Source organism: Neocloeon triangulifer, unplaced genomic scaffold (assembly GCF_031216515.1).
Source record: "Neocloeon triangulifer isolate White Clay Creek 2 clone unplaced genomic scaffold, ASM3121651v1 ptg000014l, whole genome shotgun sequence".
Lineage (NCBI taxonomy): Eukaryota > Metazoa > Arthropoda > Insecta > Ephemeroptera > Baetidae > Neocloeon > Neocloeon triangulifer.
In genome coordinates, this window is record NW_026775556.1 from 17,691,686 (window position 1) to 17,711,884 (window position 20,199).

The 20,199-nt window shown below is 33.9% G+C and overlaps 1 protein-coding gene across 1 annotated transcript; it reads left to right on the forward strand.

Moving 5' to 3' along the window:
* The first annotated feature begins 14,211 nt into the window (after positions 1-14,211).
* On the forward strand, positions 14,212-16,023 carry LOC132200404 (zinc finger protein 260-like). Its single transcript, XM_059625843.1, has 3 exons — positions 14,212-14,439; positions 14,495-14,595; positions 15,076-16,023. The coding sequence occupies exons 1-3, from the start codon at positions 14,264-14,266 to the stop codon at positions 15,924-15,926; spliced, it is 1,128 nt and encodes a 375-aa protein (XP_059481826.1). The 5' UTR covers positions 14,212-14,263; the 3' UTR covers positions 15,927-16,023.
* Positions 16,024-20,199: the final 4,176 nt, after the last annotated feature.

Sequence of the window (20,199 nt, forward strand, 5' to 3'; positions counted from 1 at the left end):
AGTCTCGCCGGGGATGAAACAATTACGGAGTAACGAAGCAAATAGCCCGCGGATTAGGGCCCGTAATGCAGAGCAGCGAGCAGCTCCATCTTCGCCGGCCCCATGAATAAAAAATAAGGCGAGTTTTTCGCCGGCGCCATCAATTATCGCGGCCGCTCTCTTTTGTTCGCCGCCAGCTTTTGTAAATGCAGAATTTTTGTTTCTCCTCCAGCACGGCGGTTTTCCTTTTCATTAAAAAAATGGAGAGCGGATGAAAGCGGGCGCTTGAATGGCCGTGCAGAATAAAACTGCCGCTGCTGCTGAACATGTGAATAGGCACATGTCATTAAATTTTAATAATCCGCCGAACGAGCTGCTCTGCAAAACGAATTGTGCGCCCGTAACGTATTCTTTTGTGAATTCAGCGACAAGCAAGGTCCACACTGAGCACGACTCGTCACGCGCGTTTCCAAATCCCGCACGGCCCGCTGGCTGACAGTGGCTCTCGCCTGCCAACAAAAACCCGTCAATTTTTCATCAAAATTCGACACCCTGCTGAAAAACGATAGCAAAAATCTAAAATACTTTCATCATCACTGTCTATGCAAAATGGACCGAAATCCACAAAATCCGTAATCCTAAATTAAAATTGCATTTATTTTTATTTTACAATGGAATAATCTGATGATTAAATTAAAAAAAGAAACAAAATCATAACATTTAAAAAATTTTACTGATGAATTCCAAAATATACAAATCTAGTTATTGCATCCTTCTAATTTGATATTTCAAACGTAATTCAGTTTTTAAATCACCTTTATTGAACAGAGTAACAATTTTTGGTCAGAGATAATTTCACAGTTCTTTTATTATGTTTGCGAACTATTTATGTATCGCTAGGATGTTCCATAAAACAACAAATGACTACAACCTGTATGAGAAAGGCTGACAATCAATAAAGATATATCATATATTTAAAATGAAAACCCTACTGTTCACTTTCATTTTAAATATAAAATTATTTCAACCAATGGATTTTTATTTCATCGTGACTAGCTCTTTTTGAATTATTTTTCTTCTAGTTCCCATTTTTCCAGTGTTTACATATTTTTGTATTGAAATGAAATGAAATTTTAATTGTACGACGGTCTGCGCAATCCGCTGATTTTTCAGAATAAATATCACTTGATTTATATTTCTGTTATTGGTAAATTTTCAGAAAATTTTACAATTTTTTAACGTAAGGTAATTAGAAAAAAATGTCGACATATTTTTAGCTCAAATGTTTATCCTTCGGTGAAGTTTTTGTCTAAAAAAGAAAGTTGATCCGGAGCATGAAGTTTTTCCGCGTGTCTCGCTCGCACTTGCATCCGCCACCGCCGCCGCAGAGCCAAGTTTCCTCTCGGTGAGCAAAAAGCCAAGTTGGTAAAGCACGTTTCCGTTGGCGTGTCGGGCGGGCTGCATAACCACCGCCTGCCATAACGAGAGGTGGATGCGCGAATTAATTAGAGCAATCGTTCGGCGCGCGACAGTTATTGCCGAGAGTCTAATTGCGACAAGAGAGTGCGAGTTGCTGTTAAAAAGCACGCGTAAACCAAAGGAAGTGGTGATTAAGCCGTCGGACGAGATGACGCACATAAACTTTGGCATTTCAAGTAATAAAAGGTTCTCTCTTTTTTTTTTAATTTCCTAAAAAGATATGAGAGACAAAGTTGAAATGAAAAAGAGTGAAAGTCAAAAACAAGGAAAATTAGAATAGAAAGAGACGCTTTTCCAGCAGTCGCAGCGTGAATGCGCGCCGCGTTTAAATAAAAGTTGTTGCCAGAGAGCGGAGGCGGAATTCTTGATGAAACTGCCGCGGATTTTCCTTCCTTGTTCGCGTTTTGTTTCCTCTCTACAAATATTGTTAATCTGGTTGAAAAGGTTTATTGCGTGTGTAGACGAGCAATTAAGTGGCTTAACAATATATCAAAAAAATAATGTTTAAAATTATAATAGATTTTTTTATAAGAATTTTAAGAACTGAAAGAAATAGAGGTAAAAATTAACAATATTGATAAAATTGTTAGTAAAAATAAATATTTCTTTATAGAAGAGTAAAAATTTATTGCACTATCGAGGGTTAATTAGTCCACGTCAAATACATCAGTAGAGAAGACACTAATGTAATGTATAAGGTTTTTAGAATACAATTTTAACTAGTTTTTAATTATGTCAACATTTACTTATAACGATTATTCAAGATATAAAATGAATTGACAATTTTTTATGTATAATTATAAATTTTGTTTTAATACTAATTCTTTATAAAAATTAATGTAATTTTTAGAAAACATAATGGAATTAATTTTGTATAGGCATATTTTGTGTTATTTAACTTTGTAATAAATATATAAATAAATTTTGCAGCATGAGAATCTTCTTCGTATTGTTTTAAAACTTAAAACTATGAAATATTTGCAACGCACTCAAAACATGACAAATATATACAATTCCAATTTTTATGTTATTAAAAATCAATAATCAATTGTAAATTTCAAAATTTGGATGAATCGTCGAAAATCAACAATATAATATTAAACCTCAAATAAGTAACAAAGCTTCTCCTTATTATTTGTATTGGGTACTTGTCGAGCTTAAAATAAAACCGGCAAACTTGTAATTATTTCTGCCCCCTTTAACAAAGCACTAATTTTTGCCAAAGAGATTCTCATCTCTGCTGTTGTGCGCTTCCTTTCTTCCGTGGGCGCATATCTGTGGCTGATCAGCGCGTGCAGCTTGCGTTGCTCTTTCCTGTTTACACTGCCTGGCTTTTCCCAGTCGCTCAGGGGGAATTCGTCCTGTCGTCGAATCTCTACACTCGACTCCACGATACCAATCTCTGCTTTTTTTCCGCCTTTTCTTCGCCAGCCTGGGGCGAGGGTCAACGTGGAAAAATAGCTCAAGGAGCGCAGCGACGCGCGGCTCATTTCCATGGCAACCCCTGATGAGATTGAATCGCAAATTCCGTGTGTATCTACCTGCCTGGGAACGAACTCGCTGCAGCCGAGGCGAGACGTGGAAACTAATTTATCCGCATTGATATTAGCCGAGAGGACGCACGGCCTTGGCTGTTTCGATTTATTGGATTCCCAGTTTCTATTTCCAAGATATAGAGAGACCGAGCGATGCGCACGCAATGCGAACTTTTCTTGGAAGAGGAAATTGGAAGGAAATCGGTGACAACTTGTTGAGTTTCAACTATATATAAATCTGAGGTGGAAAAATACGAAGGGCCAAAATTTAGAAAAGAAGAAAATGCTTACAAGGGTTTTTATTATTTTTTATATTCTCCATTATAAAAAAATTAATTAATTAATAAAAATAATAACAGAAAGAAAGATTTTTTAAGGGAAAGATTGAATTGTTGGACAAAGTGGCACCACTGACAGCAAGAATTTCGCTAAAACCTCTGAAATCAAAAGGTCATGAGCCTCGGTTGACCTTCAAAATAAGTTTTTGTGCTTCAAACTTTATTGCACAATATTAAATTTTTTACTCTTTAATATGCATATGAAAATTTGATTGTTAAGGAAATTTCAAGTTTATAAGATTTCTATTTATCTACACATATCTATATTCTACAAAAATGATACACGATGTCTTCTCATTTATGTCAATAAACCTATATTTTTGATAGCTAAATTTTTATCAGTCGGAGAAATGCAGACTAATTAACTGACAATAAATGCAAATCAATTTATTCATATTGCTGAACTTCTGAATTTTTGCAATAGGAGGAATCTTAAACGTTTTCAATATTTTAATGGAATTTGAAATTTATACACAATTATTTATAAATTGTATTGACTGCTACCATTAAAAAAATGTATATACTATCAAATTTATTGAATGAGACAACCACGCAGAAAACACAACAAAAAAGATCATTTCACAGTGTATTGAAATTTGAGATGTAATTTGAATGTTATAAAATATATAATATATACTAACAACTCAGAAAAAAGAAAAAAACTCATTTTAATGCCTGTCTTTCCACACATTATGCTTGTTCACAAAAGTTTGTATATAATTATTACTAAAAAAGGTAAAAGCTAAAATTTTTAATCAAATTATTTGTCTTTTAATTAAATTTATTATATTCAAAATTAAAGTAAATTAACAAATATTAAATAAAAAAAAAATTGTCAAAAATTTATTTATTAATTTGAATTTATTGTTAGTAAAATAAAAAGTGATAATTTATGCAAAATTTATAATATATTATATGTTTATTATTTTGAATAACTGCAAATAAATATATAAACTGTACCCTCGGTAATTTCTGCCTCAAATATTATCGTTCCCAAATCTGGTGTGAGGTCCGGACGTGGCTAGTGAGACAATCCTTGGCAAAAGGACACAAGAGGCTTGTTCGGCTTCTCGCCGGTTTGTGCGTTTGTATCCCTTTGTGCACAACAGAGTGTAGCAAAAGCAGCAGGTGTGATATACGAAACAGGCCGCCTTTTGCGACAGGTGACTCATTAATTACCTCTTTCTCTTGCCGGATACGAAAATCTCACCCTCATTTTCCGACGAAACCAAAAAGCACAGGCGGCCCGAGGTGATTATATTATTATTCACTCTAAAGAAATTGACGGTGAAAAGCGGGAGAGATTGAATTTTAATTAAAATTGGGGCTTAATAATAACGCGTACATAAACTCACGCGATGATGAGTGAAAGACACAAAAGCCGCAATCCCCGCAGGCTCTGCAAACATTATGACACACAAGAGAGCAAAATTCACTGGGAAAGAGGCAGTCGTGCATTTGCGACTTTATAAATTACATCATCCGCACACGCAAATCAATTCCAAGCGAGTAAGCGCCGTGAAAAATAATTCCAGCTTTATATATTTTTTTTTTAGAATTTCAGACTGAGTGGGTTTTTAACGCACGACTTTCAACGTGATGGTGAAAAACGAGGTATATAAAAAATAAAAACTCCAGACGAGAAAGATTTGTATGAAAGTTAAAAAGTGAGTGCGCGTAAAAAGCAAGCCAGGTATGCATTGCACGAATAATATTTTCCCGTCACGAGCAGCAGGTTGTAAAAGTGGAGGGAAATTCATACAAATTTTTATTCAGTCTCCGGCTTTAAAAAAAAATCCACTTCATTTAATTACTTCACGATATATATTTCATAAAAGTTGTGTTAACATTGAAAAGGTGTTGGAAAATTAAATTCAAGAGCGTGTAATTTAACAATTTCGCTGGCGAAAGGGTTGCAAACTCGATCGAGTTGCCTGCCTAACTTTGCATGTGTGTGTGCAGGCGTAAGCGAGTTTTATATATAATCAGGGTACGTAGAGAGAGCAAATTGCGCCTAGGGAAGTAGGCAACCGGTGCGGCGCGCACACACACGCGTTTGCTCTTTGTCGAAGAGGCCGCTCTCTCTCTCTCTCTTTCATCAGGATAATTACTCAGCCGACGAATCGGCTCTCTCTCGTGTGTTTGTGCACTTGGGTAATCGAGTATGGAGCATGCAGAAGAGCATAACAGAGAATGCAGCATAACACAGGGGGAGGTTTCGGATCAACGTCGAGAGAGAGCAGCTGATCAAAGGCGGAAAGACCGACTGAGGAATGCTGCTAGGGGTTCTACAACTCGATGTAGCCTTCTCTGTTAACTGCATTAATTGTGAGAATTGAATTACATGTGTGCCATCCGGTGCGCGTTTGAAAGTGAATTAATTCTTTCCATGTGCTTAATGATGTTTGCTGCACGAAATGCAGATCTCGACTTGTAAATAATTTCATCAACGTGGGTGAATCGAATCTCTAAGAATCTTCATTTAAATTAGTTTATTAACAAGATCTAGAAAGTGAAAAAAGTCAAATCTTTTCATATATTTTAAATTTAGAATAATAAAAAATTGGTCATTACTCATTATAATTGACGAGATGATACAAAATTATCTTTTAACATAAAGGAAGAATGAAAAATTTAAAAAGAAAATAACTTAATTTCAACTATGGAACACGTTACTTCCTCATTTTTATTTTCATGCCTGTCAATCATTTAGGTTTTGGAACTAATGGTATAGTGATGAATTTTTTATTTAGGTAGGAACAGAGAATCAGGCGATAAATGAACACCAAATTTTCCTGGATTAAAAAAAAAATGGAGGAAAATTTAATTGCATAAAATGAATCCCTGTCAACATGGTCGGTGTATTCCTACACGGTGTAGCGCTACCCCTCTTTTACACGCGTGTATAAGACGTTTAAAAGAGGTATAGCTCTAGCGCGCTAGGTCTGCACGCATAATATGCGGTTTTTACACCTTAAAGATATGCGTATAATATTCGTACAGTAAATACGTGCACTAAATATTTCATTCAAATCAAATTAAAATTCTTATTTCTTTTAATTTAAGTGTTTTATGTACCCGGGTAGCACAAATAAAAATAATTTTTTAGTCCTTTTTTTAAAATTGATTGTTTTAAATTTCAATTTTCAGCAGGTCAAAAAATTCCAACCATATTTACGCCACATTAATCAATCATAAATATTAGTTTTCTCAATTATTACAATAATACCATTATTAATGTTAGTAGTTATAAGATACTTTTGGACTTGGAGGGAAAATCCTGTTTTATATCTTGTTTTAGCTATATTTGGATTTTTTAAGACATTTTCTAGACTTAAAGTATAAACATTCTTATATTTGTTGTTTTTAAAATTTTAATTCAAGTGAAAACTGGTTTAAATATTTAACCTAAAACAAAACGGCATGTATGCAATTTCTTATACATTGCTGCATATAGGTTGCATACTTTTAGGGTGCTTTGAGACATCATAAAATACACCCTTCTGTAAAAATATCAGTTAGGTTTCCAGGGGGTGCTGCAATCGGTTAAATATTTTTAGGTTAGTTACACAGATGGCAGTTTTTAGTTTAGGAAATAATGTGGCCCAACCGTGCCCAACAACAAGAGAAAAATCTGCTGCTCCTTTTGTTGCGAGGGGGTTCATTGAAGCGCATGTATGTGTAAGGGGAGGAAAAAGGTTATTGTGCTAGAGAGAAATCTCCAAGTGACAAACAACCTGGCTCGCGCTTTTCAAGTGTGCCACCGCCAGCTACTAGAAATAAAAACACAAAGCATTTAATTATAAATTAAATTGTATAGCTGTGTGAATTTTGAAAAATTTTCTCAGCTGAAGATATTTATAAAGTTAAAATAACTTACAAACTTTGGCAAAAAAAAAGTATGTAAATATTTTTAGCAAAATATAGTTAATTTTTCGCGTTCTTTGTAAAAATCCTGCACCTATTAATGAGTTTTTATTGGATCTCAAACGGGGCGGCAGAAAAGGACTCGGTTCCGCAGCCAGCAGAGTGCTCGGAGGTTTCCGAGCTCGGAGCGGCTCGGTCAGGCTCGCTGCTGTACAATTCAGCCGCGTTTGCGCTCTTCTTTCGTTTCGGAACTTAGACAAATCTCCCTTTTCGTGGCGGGAATTAGCTTGCAGACCACAAAATAATAAATACGTGCGGAGGAATTTTTGTTTTTTGTTTGTTTTAGGATAGAAATGTTTATTCCAGATACGTTTTGTTATAGCTACTTAAAAATTGGATGATAAATTATAGAATTTTGCTCCGTAATTTAAATATTTTAACTTAGTATTTTGTGATTTAAAAATATATTACAAAATTTAAATAATTAAAAAAATATATAATGAAATAATGCGATTTCAGAAAGAACTGCATGTTGAAAAAACAGAATCAAAAAATTTAAAATATTGTTGAAGTTTAAAAAATTGATAAATTTACAGACATTAAAATGTTAAATTATTAAATTTTTTAATTTAAAAATTTAGTATTTGTTATTTTAAGAACTAAATACTCATCCTACAAAAAATATGTTGAGGAAGAAATCAAAAGCATTAACAAAAAGTCTTAAATAAAGCAAAAATCAAGTCATTATTCCCATTAGCAACATTTCTACGAAAAAATGAAATCCATTATCAAAACGAAGCCTTCAATCTCTCTGCACACTAGCAGCAAGGTATGAGGCGCCTTCAGGAGACACGCAAAACACGCACTCTGCCGAGTTTTTTGTTGCTTCGGTTTAATTATCTCGGTTAATATTGCAATGAGAAATTAGATGGATGAAAATTTTATCAGAAAATGAGTCAGTGCAAAATTTTCCTCAATCAAATTTTGTGCTTCTGTAAATTGAAAGGAGATGTGGCACATTTTGTAATATATTTGTGAATTAAATACATTAAATAACTGAATACATTCTTGAAATTTGAAGGCCTGCTTCCTCAACTAATGGGCAAAAAGTTCTGAATCGCTCATGGCGCCAGTGTTAATAGAAATTGAGATAACAAATTTAAAAGGTGGAAAAACGTGATGATTCTTTTAAATTATCGAGTGAAACTGCAATGCTCCTAACAATCGGACAGACTTCATTTAAACATATTTTAGCTAGAAATTTTGTGGGCCATTGCAAGAAAGTATTTTGGAATGGAAATTTGACCTGGGTCACACCTCTGCCCTGATGACCCCAAAAATAAAATTATTTAAATTTAGCATCTTTGGAAGCGCCTTCTTTCAAGGATTCCAGTGGCGTTGACCAAATTAAATTCCGATTTCTAGAAGTAAAGTTATTGAATTTAAACGATTTAGAATTTTAAAGTGGCGCAGACTGTTTTTACTGTTATGCTGCGAGACAGGCGCGCGCGACAAAGAGCACTATGTGTCTCCCCCCATTGATAGGGTGTTATTATTATTATTGTTACATACATTTCACAGGTGCTTTTCATTCTCTTTCTCTCGAGCTGCTCTTAAACTATTTTTATATTGGTCAAATTTGCATAATTTGATTAAAAATCATGGTTTTTCCCTCACCGCCTATTTAAAAATTTTCATAATTTAACAGTCACATATTTCTGTCTCAAAAAAAAAACGTACTCGCGCCGTATTGACAGCGCTACTCATTTGGCTTATTAGAGCCGCGATTTAGTAAATGACTCCGCACTTAGGGCGATTGATCTCCTTTGAACTTCTTCCCCTCAAATTTTAAAAATTATGAACGGGCTGGAACTATATGAAAATGATTTCAGATTTAGGATCGGCAAAAAATTGGAGCTCAACAAACTTTGATTGACATTTGTAGCATGATCTGCTCATATTATTACTGTCGTTTATATAAAAAATAAGTTAAAATTTTTATTAAATTTTTAAATGAATTTCTCACAAACTATTAATTTTTTATTCTCCTTCATCATTAATTTTTTTTAATTTAATACAACCATCGCGTAACTATTAAAAAAAAAATTGCTAATCCTTCAAAGGACGTATTGTTGCTTATTTAATTTAGTAACGGCACCACGCCTAAGCAAAGGAATTTATTAAATTTTAGTAAAATAATGTAACAAAGAAAATAAAAATTAATTATGAATGATAATAATTATTTAATAAATTCTTAAAAATTATTTTGCTATAATCTGATTGCTAGAACTGAATTCAAAATTTCTTATAAAAACAAATTGTTTTTGCCGATTCCATTCCTGAAATCATTTTTCAAAAATTCCAATCCATTCATAATTTCAAATTTTATTCGAAAAGCAGGGGAAGTCTAGCGTTCCAGGAGCAAAATAATTTACTCATTCGCGGCGCTAATAGTGCCAAATGAGCAGCACGGTCAGGCGCCAGCCAGAACGGTCAGCAGCGCGTTGAGACCCACTGACTAAAATAAAGGTGCCAGGTGTGTAAAGTGCAATGCAAAGTGTAATGTATTGTGCAAAAGGTTTTGACATTGACTTTAAATGGTACATTCTAAAATAAGCACAGTTTTGTTTTTAGCACAGTACTCCAAAAGAATTTAAAATAAAAATAGAAAAAATAAATCAATTTAATAAATAAAATAAAAAAATGAATAATATAGAAACAGCGAGCGAGCAAGCAGGCGACCAAACTCTCGTGAAATATGTTCTTGTTTGTTTGGGAGAAAAAGCATCAGTCGTTGAAAAATACCCTTTGAAATCTCTCCCTCCTCGCTTGCAGGCCGATTGTTTGCTCCGCTTGCTCGCGGCCACCGTGTCCTACAATGGGGATGTAAAATTTTGGAGTTGCTGTATCAAAGAGGGGGTGGAAAAGGTTCTTCCTGGCAGTTGCCAAGTGGTCAACTATAGCAAAACCGCACAGAGCAGCGCATCACGCAGCAGCAGCAGCACAAACAAACCAACAACACACTTGTGAGGACGTTCAAGAAATCACTGCGTGTTTTTTGAGCTCATCAAATGGAATTTTAATTTCAAAGGTAATTAATACTTTTCTTTCTACATATATATCTGCCTTTATCTACTTTATTGAAATCTCAAGATTCAGATATATAGCCTTACAGACTCGTTTCTGTATGTTAAATAATTATGTTTTCTCTTTATATGAAATTTAATTCAAATTCAATGCTTTCAATTTTGCTTACGATTAAATTTCAGTTTTAGGCTATAAGTTTTACTGTTTATTTTTGAGGCGAAACTGTTGAGTTTTGATTTATTGTTGAATATTGTCAAAATTAATTTAAAAAAAAATATTTGTGAATAAAGCAGCGCGCATAGCTTTCATTAGTAAATTATTTATTTTTGTCTTTTTTGTCAAACTTTTTTCATATATAAATTTTTGCATCAAATCAATATATTTTCCAATATTCACAAAATCTAATTCCAAAAAAGTAACCAATCGGCACTTAATTAGCAATAACAATTTTATTCTTGAATTTATTAAGAATGTGCCTCCTTCAACTCCGGCACACCAGCGCATCCCCTCGATGGCGGAGATTCCTTAAACTTTTTCAAGCATCCTAGATCCTACCTACCCTATGCTCCGCCCTCGCAGTATTGCCTACCCTGACTTCTAACTTGCTGCTGCTCTATTTTTGAGCGTCGGCAAAAACAGTGCGGCAAATAGCTTTAGAATTTACGAGTATAATTAAAAGAGAAAAAGAAAAGTAGACTAAAACAGTTGTAATTTGAATATAACTTTTAGATAATTATGTTATTTGAAAAAAATTTAAAGAATAAATTATCTGACAAAAATGGCCTTAAACTAATCTTTTTAAATGTTTTCAGATCAAGAAATATGGACGATGAGCTGCGTACCCATTATTCTCGTCAGAGTTAAATGGACAACAAATATATCTGAGGTAAAAGAATATTAAAAAATGTCAATAAACACATTGGCAATATAAATAACTATTAATTGTGGATTGCGGTTTAGTAAATCTAATATCTGTTAATTTAGTTCAAAGAAAATGTTGAAATTTAAAAAAAAAAATAAAAATTAAGTTATTTGTGAATTTGATATGAGTAAATTTAAAAGTGATGAATGGAGAGAGAAAAAGGGAATTTTTTAATTAATTACTTTTAACTATACTCAAATTAAATTAAAAGCTTCCGCAATGAAACACGGATTTAAAAAAAATAATATATTGACAATATTCAAATTTTGCACTCTTTAATAAGATTTTTTTTTCATTGTAGAGAAACAGCAAGATTGCAATGGTGATGCCACTGAAATAGACATACTTGCCAACAGCCAGTCAGCGCCAAGGCAGAGCAGAAAAATGAAGACGGGGCAATAAGAAGATATACAATTCTGAAAACTCTATAACGAAGACAATTTTGAAAATTATTTTATTGACTTCCATAATTTAAGTGATGTTCAATCAGATACTATTTGAACCTCCAAAGTGAGCACGCTATTCATGAAAAAATTGTCATGATCTGGCCTAGCCGTCGCTTTTTTAATGACGCTTGAGCTTCTTTTGAACTAATTAATATTTTTAATTTTCCCTTCAAAAAAGAGAGGAAGGAATGATATACCATTCATTAAATGTGTGCTGCTGGTTTTGTTTAATTTATGAACTCTTTTTTTTGGGGGGGCTTAAATTAAATAGTGTATTCCTTTATTATGCAGTCTTCCACTTAGTTATTTGTAGGTAATGTAATACTTAAAAAAATCTTTTAATTCAAAAATGTTGTATTCGGTACTGCTTTAGTTACTAAAAATAAAAGTAGTATCGTACCTGATTTAGTGGGGATAATTTAAGAAATCTCTGTACTTTTTGCATGGAGTTAATGGAAAATATAGTGTTAAAAATATCTCAAATTTATATTGCAAAAATTTTAATTAACCATCTAACTCTTTAATTTGTTCTTCGATCTTCGATGTATTTTGTTCTTTAATGGTATGGAACTGTTTATGTTAAATTACTTTCTGTGTTAATACTTGGAAATTTTTGTGATATATGGAATTTACGTGAGAGCTATTTAAATAAAACGAATATTGCTATAAATTTGACTTTCAATGATAATTACGAAAATACCTGCTGAAATAATTAATAGAAATATAAAAAGAACGCGAAAATATAAAGAGGTATAAAAGCCGCATAAAAAGCGTTTAGCGTACACGGTGTAGGCCTATGCGCATATTACACGTATATTAGACGGACATTTTAGACGTGTAATATACGTCTATACACCATCTAGGCTATACCAAAATTATGCGTATAATATACGTATAATATGTCGAAAATACACGACTCATGCGCACAGGGATTTTCTTCTAACTTTCATTTATAATGAAAATCAATAATTTAAAAATTCCATATTTATTTCAAAACTAGGTGAAAATAGGGTATATTACTAAAACTTTCAATTTTAATGTGAATTGACAAAAAATCCAAGTTGTGAAATTTTAAGCCATTTTATGCTGAATTTCCAGTTAAATTAGGTGCGAAACGTACCTCTTTTTGCAGCCGAATTTAGTATTTTCAAGAAGCAATTTCAGTCATTCAGAAAGCGCCAAGCAATTGATATTTGAGTCAAATTATAATCGCATAACCATTGAATTGTATATTATTATGAATTAAATTGATGCACAAATAATCAAATAATATTTATCTGAATTTTCAAATCCCAAATAATTCTAATAATATTTTCTTCCTCTTCGGCAGAAATTGCTAAGCCGGTGCGCGTGGCTTTCGATGGCAAGGCCGATTACTCGCTTCTGCTCTCTTCTTCTCTTTCGTGTCTTGTTGCCTTGGCAACTCATTATGTCAAAAGGGACGGTAATTCTGTCTCAGGATGTCCGGGAAATCCTCCGCCCTCTCGCTCCGTTGCTTGTTTCTCTCTTTGCGGCTAGTTTCTCTTGCTTGCTCGCCTGGATGACACAATCTGTCAGAATGGTGCCAAAGTCACGTCTCCAGCACTGAACACACACTAACCGACCAACCACACCTTTGTTTGCGACACAAATATATATAATCCTAAACGGCGCTCGTCTCCAAACAAAGCAGCAAAGACGAGGATTAGCCACAAAAATCTTTTCTTGGAATTGTTTTGTTTTAATAAAAGTTAAGGAACAAAAAGGAAAAAAAGTACTATTTAATTCATTTATAAATTGAAAAAAAAATGATGATTTATTCGATTCATTGTCAAGAATTTAAAATTTTTACAGCAGGAATTCCTTGTTAATTTGTGCTCAATAAAATTAGAAGAAAATCATGAATTCAAAGTTAATGAAGAGTTCATCTGTATAATTATACTAAAATAAATTTTATATCAGCAAAATTATCCATTAAATAATTTTCTAAATGTTGACTATCAAATTTAAAAGAAGAAAATTAGCATTTTGGGTCTAACAATTAAATGAAAAATTAATACCTACATCCATAGTTTTCTTAAAACATCATCGGAATTAGGGCTTTTTGGACCAATTTTTTTTTCGTGGTGTTTCAAATTTTAAAATATTTGCTCGGTGGGTTTTCTGAGCTGTTTATTGTTGAAACATGTCGCAGCCAAAACATGTAGAGCAGTATATTGTTTTTTTCTTAAATAATAAACAACTCACAAAACCATTGAGGAAAAAACGACGTTATATTGAAATCGTCACTTGATCCACTTTGGAAATTTAATTAATTTAATTTGGTACTTGACCGAAAGAAAAGTGAATTAAATTAAATTTTTAACACAGTTTTAGTATTCGTATCAGAATAAAATTGTAAAATTTAATATCAATTGCTAATTGCTTTTTTTTCTTTTAATATACTGTCAGTATGTATCATATGGTTGTGTGTTAAAATTTTACAAGTGCGTGGCCACGTGGCTGTCTCGCGCCCTTTCCCCGTAAAAATTATTAGCTCCTCCCCTCCCCGGCCACCATGCTTTTGTAAACAACAACAATCGCGTGAATCGCGTTCGGCGGTAGAAACAGATGATGTGACCCCCCATAGAGATGTTTCCTGAATTGTGTCGACTTTGCGAGCGGCCAGTGGCCGACGGCGGCTACCTGGCGGCCGAACTGGACTTGCAAAAACTGCACGAATGGTGCTTGATCTTCTTGGGGACGTCTTTGTCGGAAAATGTGAGGGATGACGACATGATTTGCTACTTTTGCACATGGGATGCCAAGTAAATATCTTTAAATTTTGTCCTCGAAGTGGAATTAAATATTTTTTCGCTCTAGGTTTTTATTGGATAATGGCATCTGTGATAACACAATTTGTTGGTGGCCCAAAGATGAAGTTCTGCAGAAAGTTCCAATGATGATTTACGAAAACTATACAGGTACAATAATTATTAATATTGTTAATTGTTTTTTATGTGTCCAAATTTTTATGTATTTTAGTATTACATAATATTAACTGATTCAATTTTGTAAATTTCTCAACACGAAAGTCTATTTTTCTATGGATAAATTTGAATTCGCGATCTTAAAATGTGCAATCATGAGGGTTCACTTTTTCCAGCCAAAAGTATTTTTTTTTTAACTTCAGAGCCTTTTCTATATTGTCTAAAATATAATAGCCGTTTTAAAACAAATTTTCTGAGATAAAAACGAGAATTAACTTATTTTGAGGTTAAAATTTACTATGCTGAAAAATCAGACAAACCTCCAAGGACCTGTGGTTTGAAAATTATTAGTAGTAAAGTTATAACTTTTTGTACTTAATAATATAACTTCATCAACTTTCAAACTAAAAATAATGCTTTTGTCGTTTAAATTTGATTTGTTATAATACATATTATTAATTTTATTTGTTACAGATGCAAAATTGAAGCAGTGCTGGGTGTCTTTGGAAAAGCTGAAAAGAGTTCAGTGCAACTCAATACAGAGTGGCCAAGGAAAGAAGTCAAAGAAAACAGCAAAGTGCATCTATTGTTTGAAACACTATGTCAACTCAAATAATTTAGTCTTGCATGTTAATCGAATGCACAAGCATGTAGCTTTAAAGTGTGACTTTCACAAACTGTGCGTCACCTTTTTCAAGACTGAGGAAGACCGAAAATTGCATGTTGAAAAATTCCATATGGCCCCACAAGAGAAAATTCTCTATGACTGCCCTGAAACTGCCCTGCCCAGAAAACAGTTGTACGACCATGCTCGGCACAACCACCCTACCAAAGTAAATCAGTGTAAAATTAAGAGATGCGGAGTATATTTTAAAACTCGAGCTGATCTGGACTTGCATTTTGAGAAGGAGCACAAGGAAAAGAACAAATTCACTTGTCATTTTTGCAGTTACAAAGCTAGGGACAAAGAGTACTTGTTGAAACACAAATTTTCCAAACACTACAAAAGTGAGAAAAAACCCATCAGGTGTTCAAAATGTCCAGCCATATATAAATTCCAGGCGAGTTTAAATCTCCATCTTTACCTGGCTCACAAGTTACGCGAGTGCTACACTTGCAGGACTAAAATCAAAGCTGGCGTTTTCAATTACCACATTACCAAGGTCTCCTGTTTCAAGTGCGGAGCCAGATTCAGCTGCAGGGGTGCTTTACTCGCCCACCAAAAAGGCTGCAAAATGTCAAAGTTCCGGTGTGAAATGTGCTCAAAAGTTTTTAAATGGAAAAATTTCCTGAAGCGTCACATTAGTAAAGATCATTTAATGTAAGTGCTCATGTTTTTTTCAGTATTTAAATTATTTATTCAATGAAATGCAGTTGTATACGTCAAATTGAAAAATGAATAAAGGAGTAAATAAAATTAAATTTGACCTTTTGTTAATAATTTATAATCAAGAACCTTTTATTATAACTATTTTAATACAAATTTAGTGAGCCTTGTCGGATTAAAAAAAATTCTTACCTCATTTGTAAGGAGAGGAGATTTTAGAAAACCCAAAGTTTTGAATTTCAATGTTGCAAATATCTTTCCTTCCACCCACTACCACTACCCAGACTTTTTGAAAGTTTTTAACCTAATATCAGTATATCTATTTGCTAACCCAACTTTTGGGCTATATTGCATTTTATTTTTGTATATTTTTCAAGATTATAATATTTCCGGCCGTCTTCAAAACCTGGCAGCAACATCACTGCAAGGCTCAATGCGTATTCCGATAGTGCTGACAGGCCAGATTGCTTTTCTGAGAAACACTCCGCTTCATTGAGTCGTGCATGTGTTTCCATTTTGCTGGAAAATCGGCAACGATCCGAGTGCAAAAGTTATACACACGAGAGAAGAAACGCCATTTGCAATAATAAAAAGCATATAGGAGGATGAGCGCAAAAGAAGACATTACAGATTCGATATGAGAGAAATACATCCGCCTCTTTCGCATAATGTAATAGAGAGAGCAAAAAGGCGAAAAAAGGAAAATCTTTGGCTCTGCCGTCTGCGAATGTAAAACACAAACAAAAGAGGCTCCGAGTGGCCGAAATGACTGCTGCCTGCGCGTGCAAGTATAAAAAGGGAATTTTCTATTGATTTTCGATTTGTATTATTGAATATACCAGAAAAAGAGAGCATAAAGAGAGATGGATGCGAAAGAGAGAATTTAGAGTTCGTGGCCTCTATATTTGATATTTTTTGCCTAAAATATTCCGCCTTGTCTCGTCAGCGGCGAAAAGTGTGAAGACGCCATTCCTCTGGTGACCACTGCTGTAGCTAAACTATATGAAAAATCTCGCGACGACAAAACGACTCGCCGCCTTGGGATTTTGTGTCTTTTTCTTGCACCGCCGTCTTTTTGCCCTCAACGAAGCAGCACAAAAGGCAGGAGCAGTTTTGTCACCCAAGTCTACGACGACAAAAAAGGAAGGTCATATGGCTGGTCGAGTTGGATTTTTTTTTATCTTTTTGATTCAAATTATTTCATTAAACTTAATTTCTCAAGGAAATAATTTATCAATCATATGTTCATGTTTGATTTTTTTATTGACTTCCAAGATTTATTTTAACAATCAACACTTGCGGATTTAATTTCAAATTTAACGAAGCACAGATTGTATTGAATTTTTGGACCAAATAATATTATAGTATTTACTTAAATTAAATTTATTCAGCAAAACTTTTAAAAATTATTAAAATTATGTCATTTATTAATATGAAGTTTATTTCTGTCAAACACACTAATCAACAATTTGATTACAATTTACTCAGATGAAAAACAAAAAACTAAAATGAAATATTATGCTTCATTTTCATGTGGTATGTCAAAGTCGACTTCTTACAATAAATTTTGCGACATTTGCTATAATTATGCTCATCATATCTCGATCAGATATAAGACAAATTTAAATTTACAATGGCAGCATCCCCACTCCATCTGCTGGTGTTACATTAGAGAAGGGCAGAGTTTGTCTGGGTTACACAAATAGTTTGTGCTAATTCACGATTTCGCAAATTTACGCCCGATATCAAGAGTGTGTGGCTCGGCATGTGTCGGGCAAACATACACACACACTGCTATTGTTTTTCGCGCTAATGCGCGCCGCGTGTGCTGCTCTCGCTGGCAAACACCACACGCAGTTTGTGTGCGTGATAATGTTGGCAGACGCAGCGCCCTAAATCACCCCCCGCCGGAGCTAATTTAACACCCTGGCACATACATAGACGCACATAGCATAGCACCCACATGCGAGTACTATCAACGTCTGCTTTTCGTCGGGCGTGCGAATTTGTGCGGGCGTTCCAAACACATACCAACATGCCCAAAGAAATAAATTTTGCACGCCACGTAACAAGCAGCTGACGGGAGACCAACCCCTAACGATGCAAATTATTCTTAGGAAGGTCTCGATTAGCTTTTGTTTTAGTGGTTCCTTAATATTATTGACTTTTGAAAAAATTTTAAAATAAAACAAGTTTTCTGTTTATTCCTTACTCGTCCGATATTTTAATAAATTAAAAGATAATGAATAGGGCGATCGAAGTGATTAACTTGGACCAGGTAATTTTTACCTAGTCTCTGGACTAAATTAACCCAGCACCAATCAAATTGAATGGTGGGTTGCATTAGCCAGCGCCAAGTTAATTTAGCCTAGGCTAGGCTTTCGGATGGCCCTCATTACTTCCAATACTATTATATTATACAATTAATTTTGTGATTTTTTTCAATTGTTATATTTTATTAACATGATTCAATGATGAGTGGAAAATTTTAATTTATTAGCTTCATAATAAAATTTTTTGGAATAATGTTTAATTTAATTTATACTTGTTAATATTTAATATAATTTACGCAGATGAGTCTATGATAATCATATTATGATCATTTTATAACCTTATTAGCCTTATTTATAATAACTGGTTAAAATTTATAACAAAAATAAGCTAATGAATTCTATTCATTTTATAATCTGCTTCAAATTGCTTGTTTAAAAATTTGCTAAACACAAAAATGTTAAAATTAAAAAATACTAGAATATTAAATAATTAAAAGTAATAAGCTAATATTTATTTATTTATTTTAAAACTCTTTATTAGAAAATATTTAATTTGATTAAAGCAGGGTTTCTGAGCACGAGCATTTTCATCTGCTCAACCAGTTTTGCTCATGAGCATGCTCACTTTTTGGGTGCTCAACTTTGTCTGCTCATGAGCATGCTCACTATTTGGGTGCTCAACTACGTCTGCTCATGAGCATGCTCAATTTTTGGGTGCTCAACCTCGTCTGCTCATGAGCATGCTCACCTCAGAGGGTGCTCAATCGCATTTGCTCATGAGCATGCTCACTTTCAGGGTGCTCACTTGCATGTGCTCAATGCTCTGCTCAACGGACCTTTGCTCAAGGCTGCTCATGAGCAAATTTTGCTCAATCTTGCTCATGCTCAAGTTTATATGAGGAGACAATTTCTGTATTACTCTCCTTATAATCCAATTGCATAATAAATTAAAAGTGGCCAAAAATATCATAAAATTAAAACATAAAAATAATAAAATATTAATATGTGTTGGTTCTCATTAGACTCTAATTATAATACTGAAGGTTATATTTAAATCCAAAATTAAAAAGAGAAAATTGAGATTTTAAATAGTCAAATGTATTTATAAGTAAAGTGGGGAAAGTTTAATTTTTATTTTTAGTCGCAACGTAATTAATTTTTAATTGCGCTCTAAATACTTGGATTATTTGGGTCTTTGAAAAAGGAATGAATGCCAGGAGCACATGATAATAAAGGAGGCAGAGCGGAACTATGTAGTAGAGGAATAGAGGGGAAGCAGCGAGAGGGTGGCGGCGGCAGTCGGCGAGCGGCTAAAGGCCACTGAAGTTTTTGAAGGGTACGGGGATAATGTATTGGAGACGATACATGAGCACCTTACGCTGGATTTTCTTGGTCTCTCTATGTATTTATGATTTCCTAATTCCTATTTATTGCAGGGAGAAAAATACATAGGAGCAGATGAGGGGATATTATTGAGCAAATAGTTCTGCTCATGAGCATGCTCACTTTTGGGGTGCTCAACTTCGTCTGCTCATGAGCATGCTCAACTCCGGGGTGCTCAACTACGTTTGCTCATGAGCATGCTCACCTCAGAGGGTGCTCAACTTCGTCTGCTCATGAGCATGCTCACTTTTGGGGTGCTCAACTTTGTCTGCTCATGAGCATGCTCACCTCCGAGGGTGCTCAATCGCATCTGCTCATGAGCATGCTCAACAAACCCTTGCTCAAGGCTGCTCATGAGCAAAATTTTGCTCAATCTTGCTCATGAGCAGCTCATGCTCAGATTCCCTGGATTAAAGTTTTTTAGTAATAAAGTTTTTTAACTAAACATAATATATAAAACTTAAGGTACCACAATAAATATTCTACTAAAAGTTCAGTTATTTTATTATTTTTAAGTATAAAATTCCATTCAGAAGGGGATATCATTAATTATTAATATGATCCACTTTCCACTTGCATAATGAAATTTGATTTGACGCAGGAAGGAAAAGAGGA

What these genes read in the sequence shown, in the direction of transcription:
- LOC132200404 (XM_059625843.1), top strand. Translation starts at nt 14,264, where the DNA reads ATGTTTCCTGAATTGTGTCGACTTTGCGAGCGGCCAGTGGCCGACGGC. An exon ending in TTTTGCACATGGGATGCCAA is followed by an intron (nt 14,440 to 14,494) that starts GTAAATATCTTT and finishes TTTTCGCTCTAG; the next exon opens with GTTTTTATTGGATAATGGCA. An exon ending in GATTTACGAAAACTATACAG is followed by an intron (nt 14,596 to 15,075) that starts GTACAATAATTA and finishes TATTTGTTACAG; the next exon opens with ATGCAAAATTGAAGCAGTGC.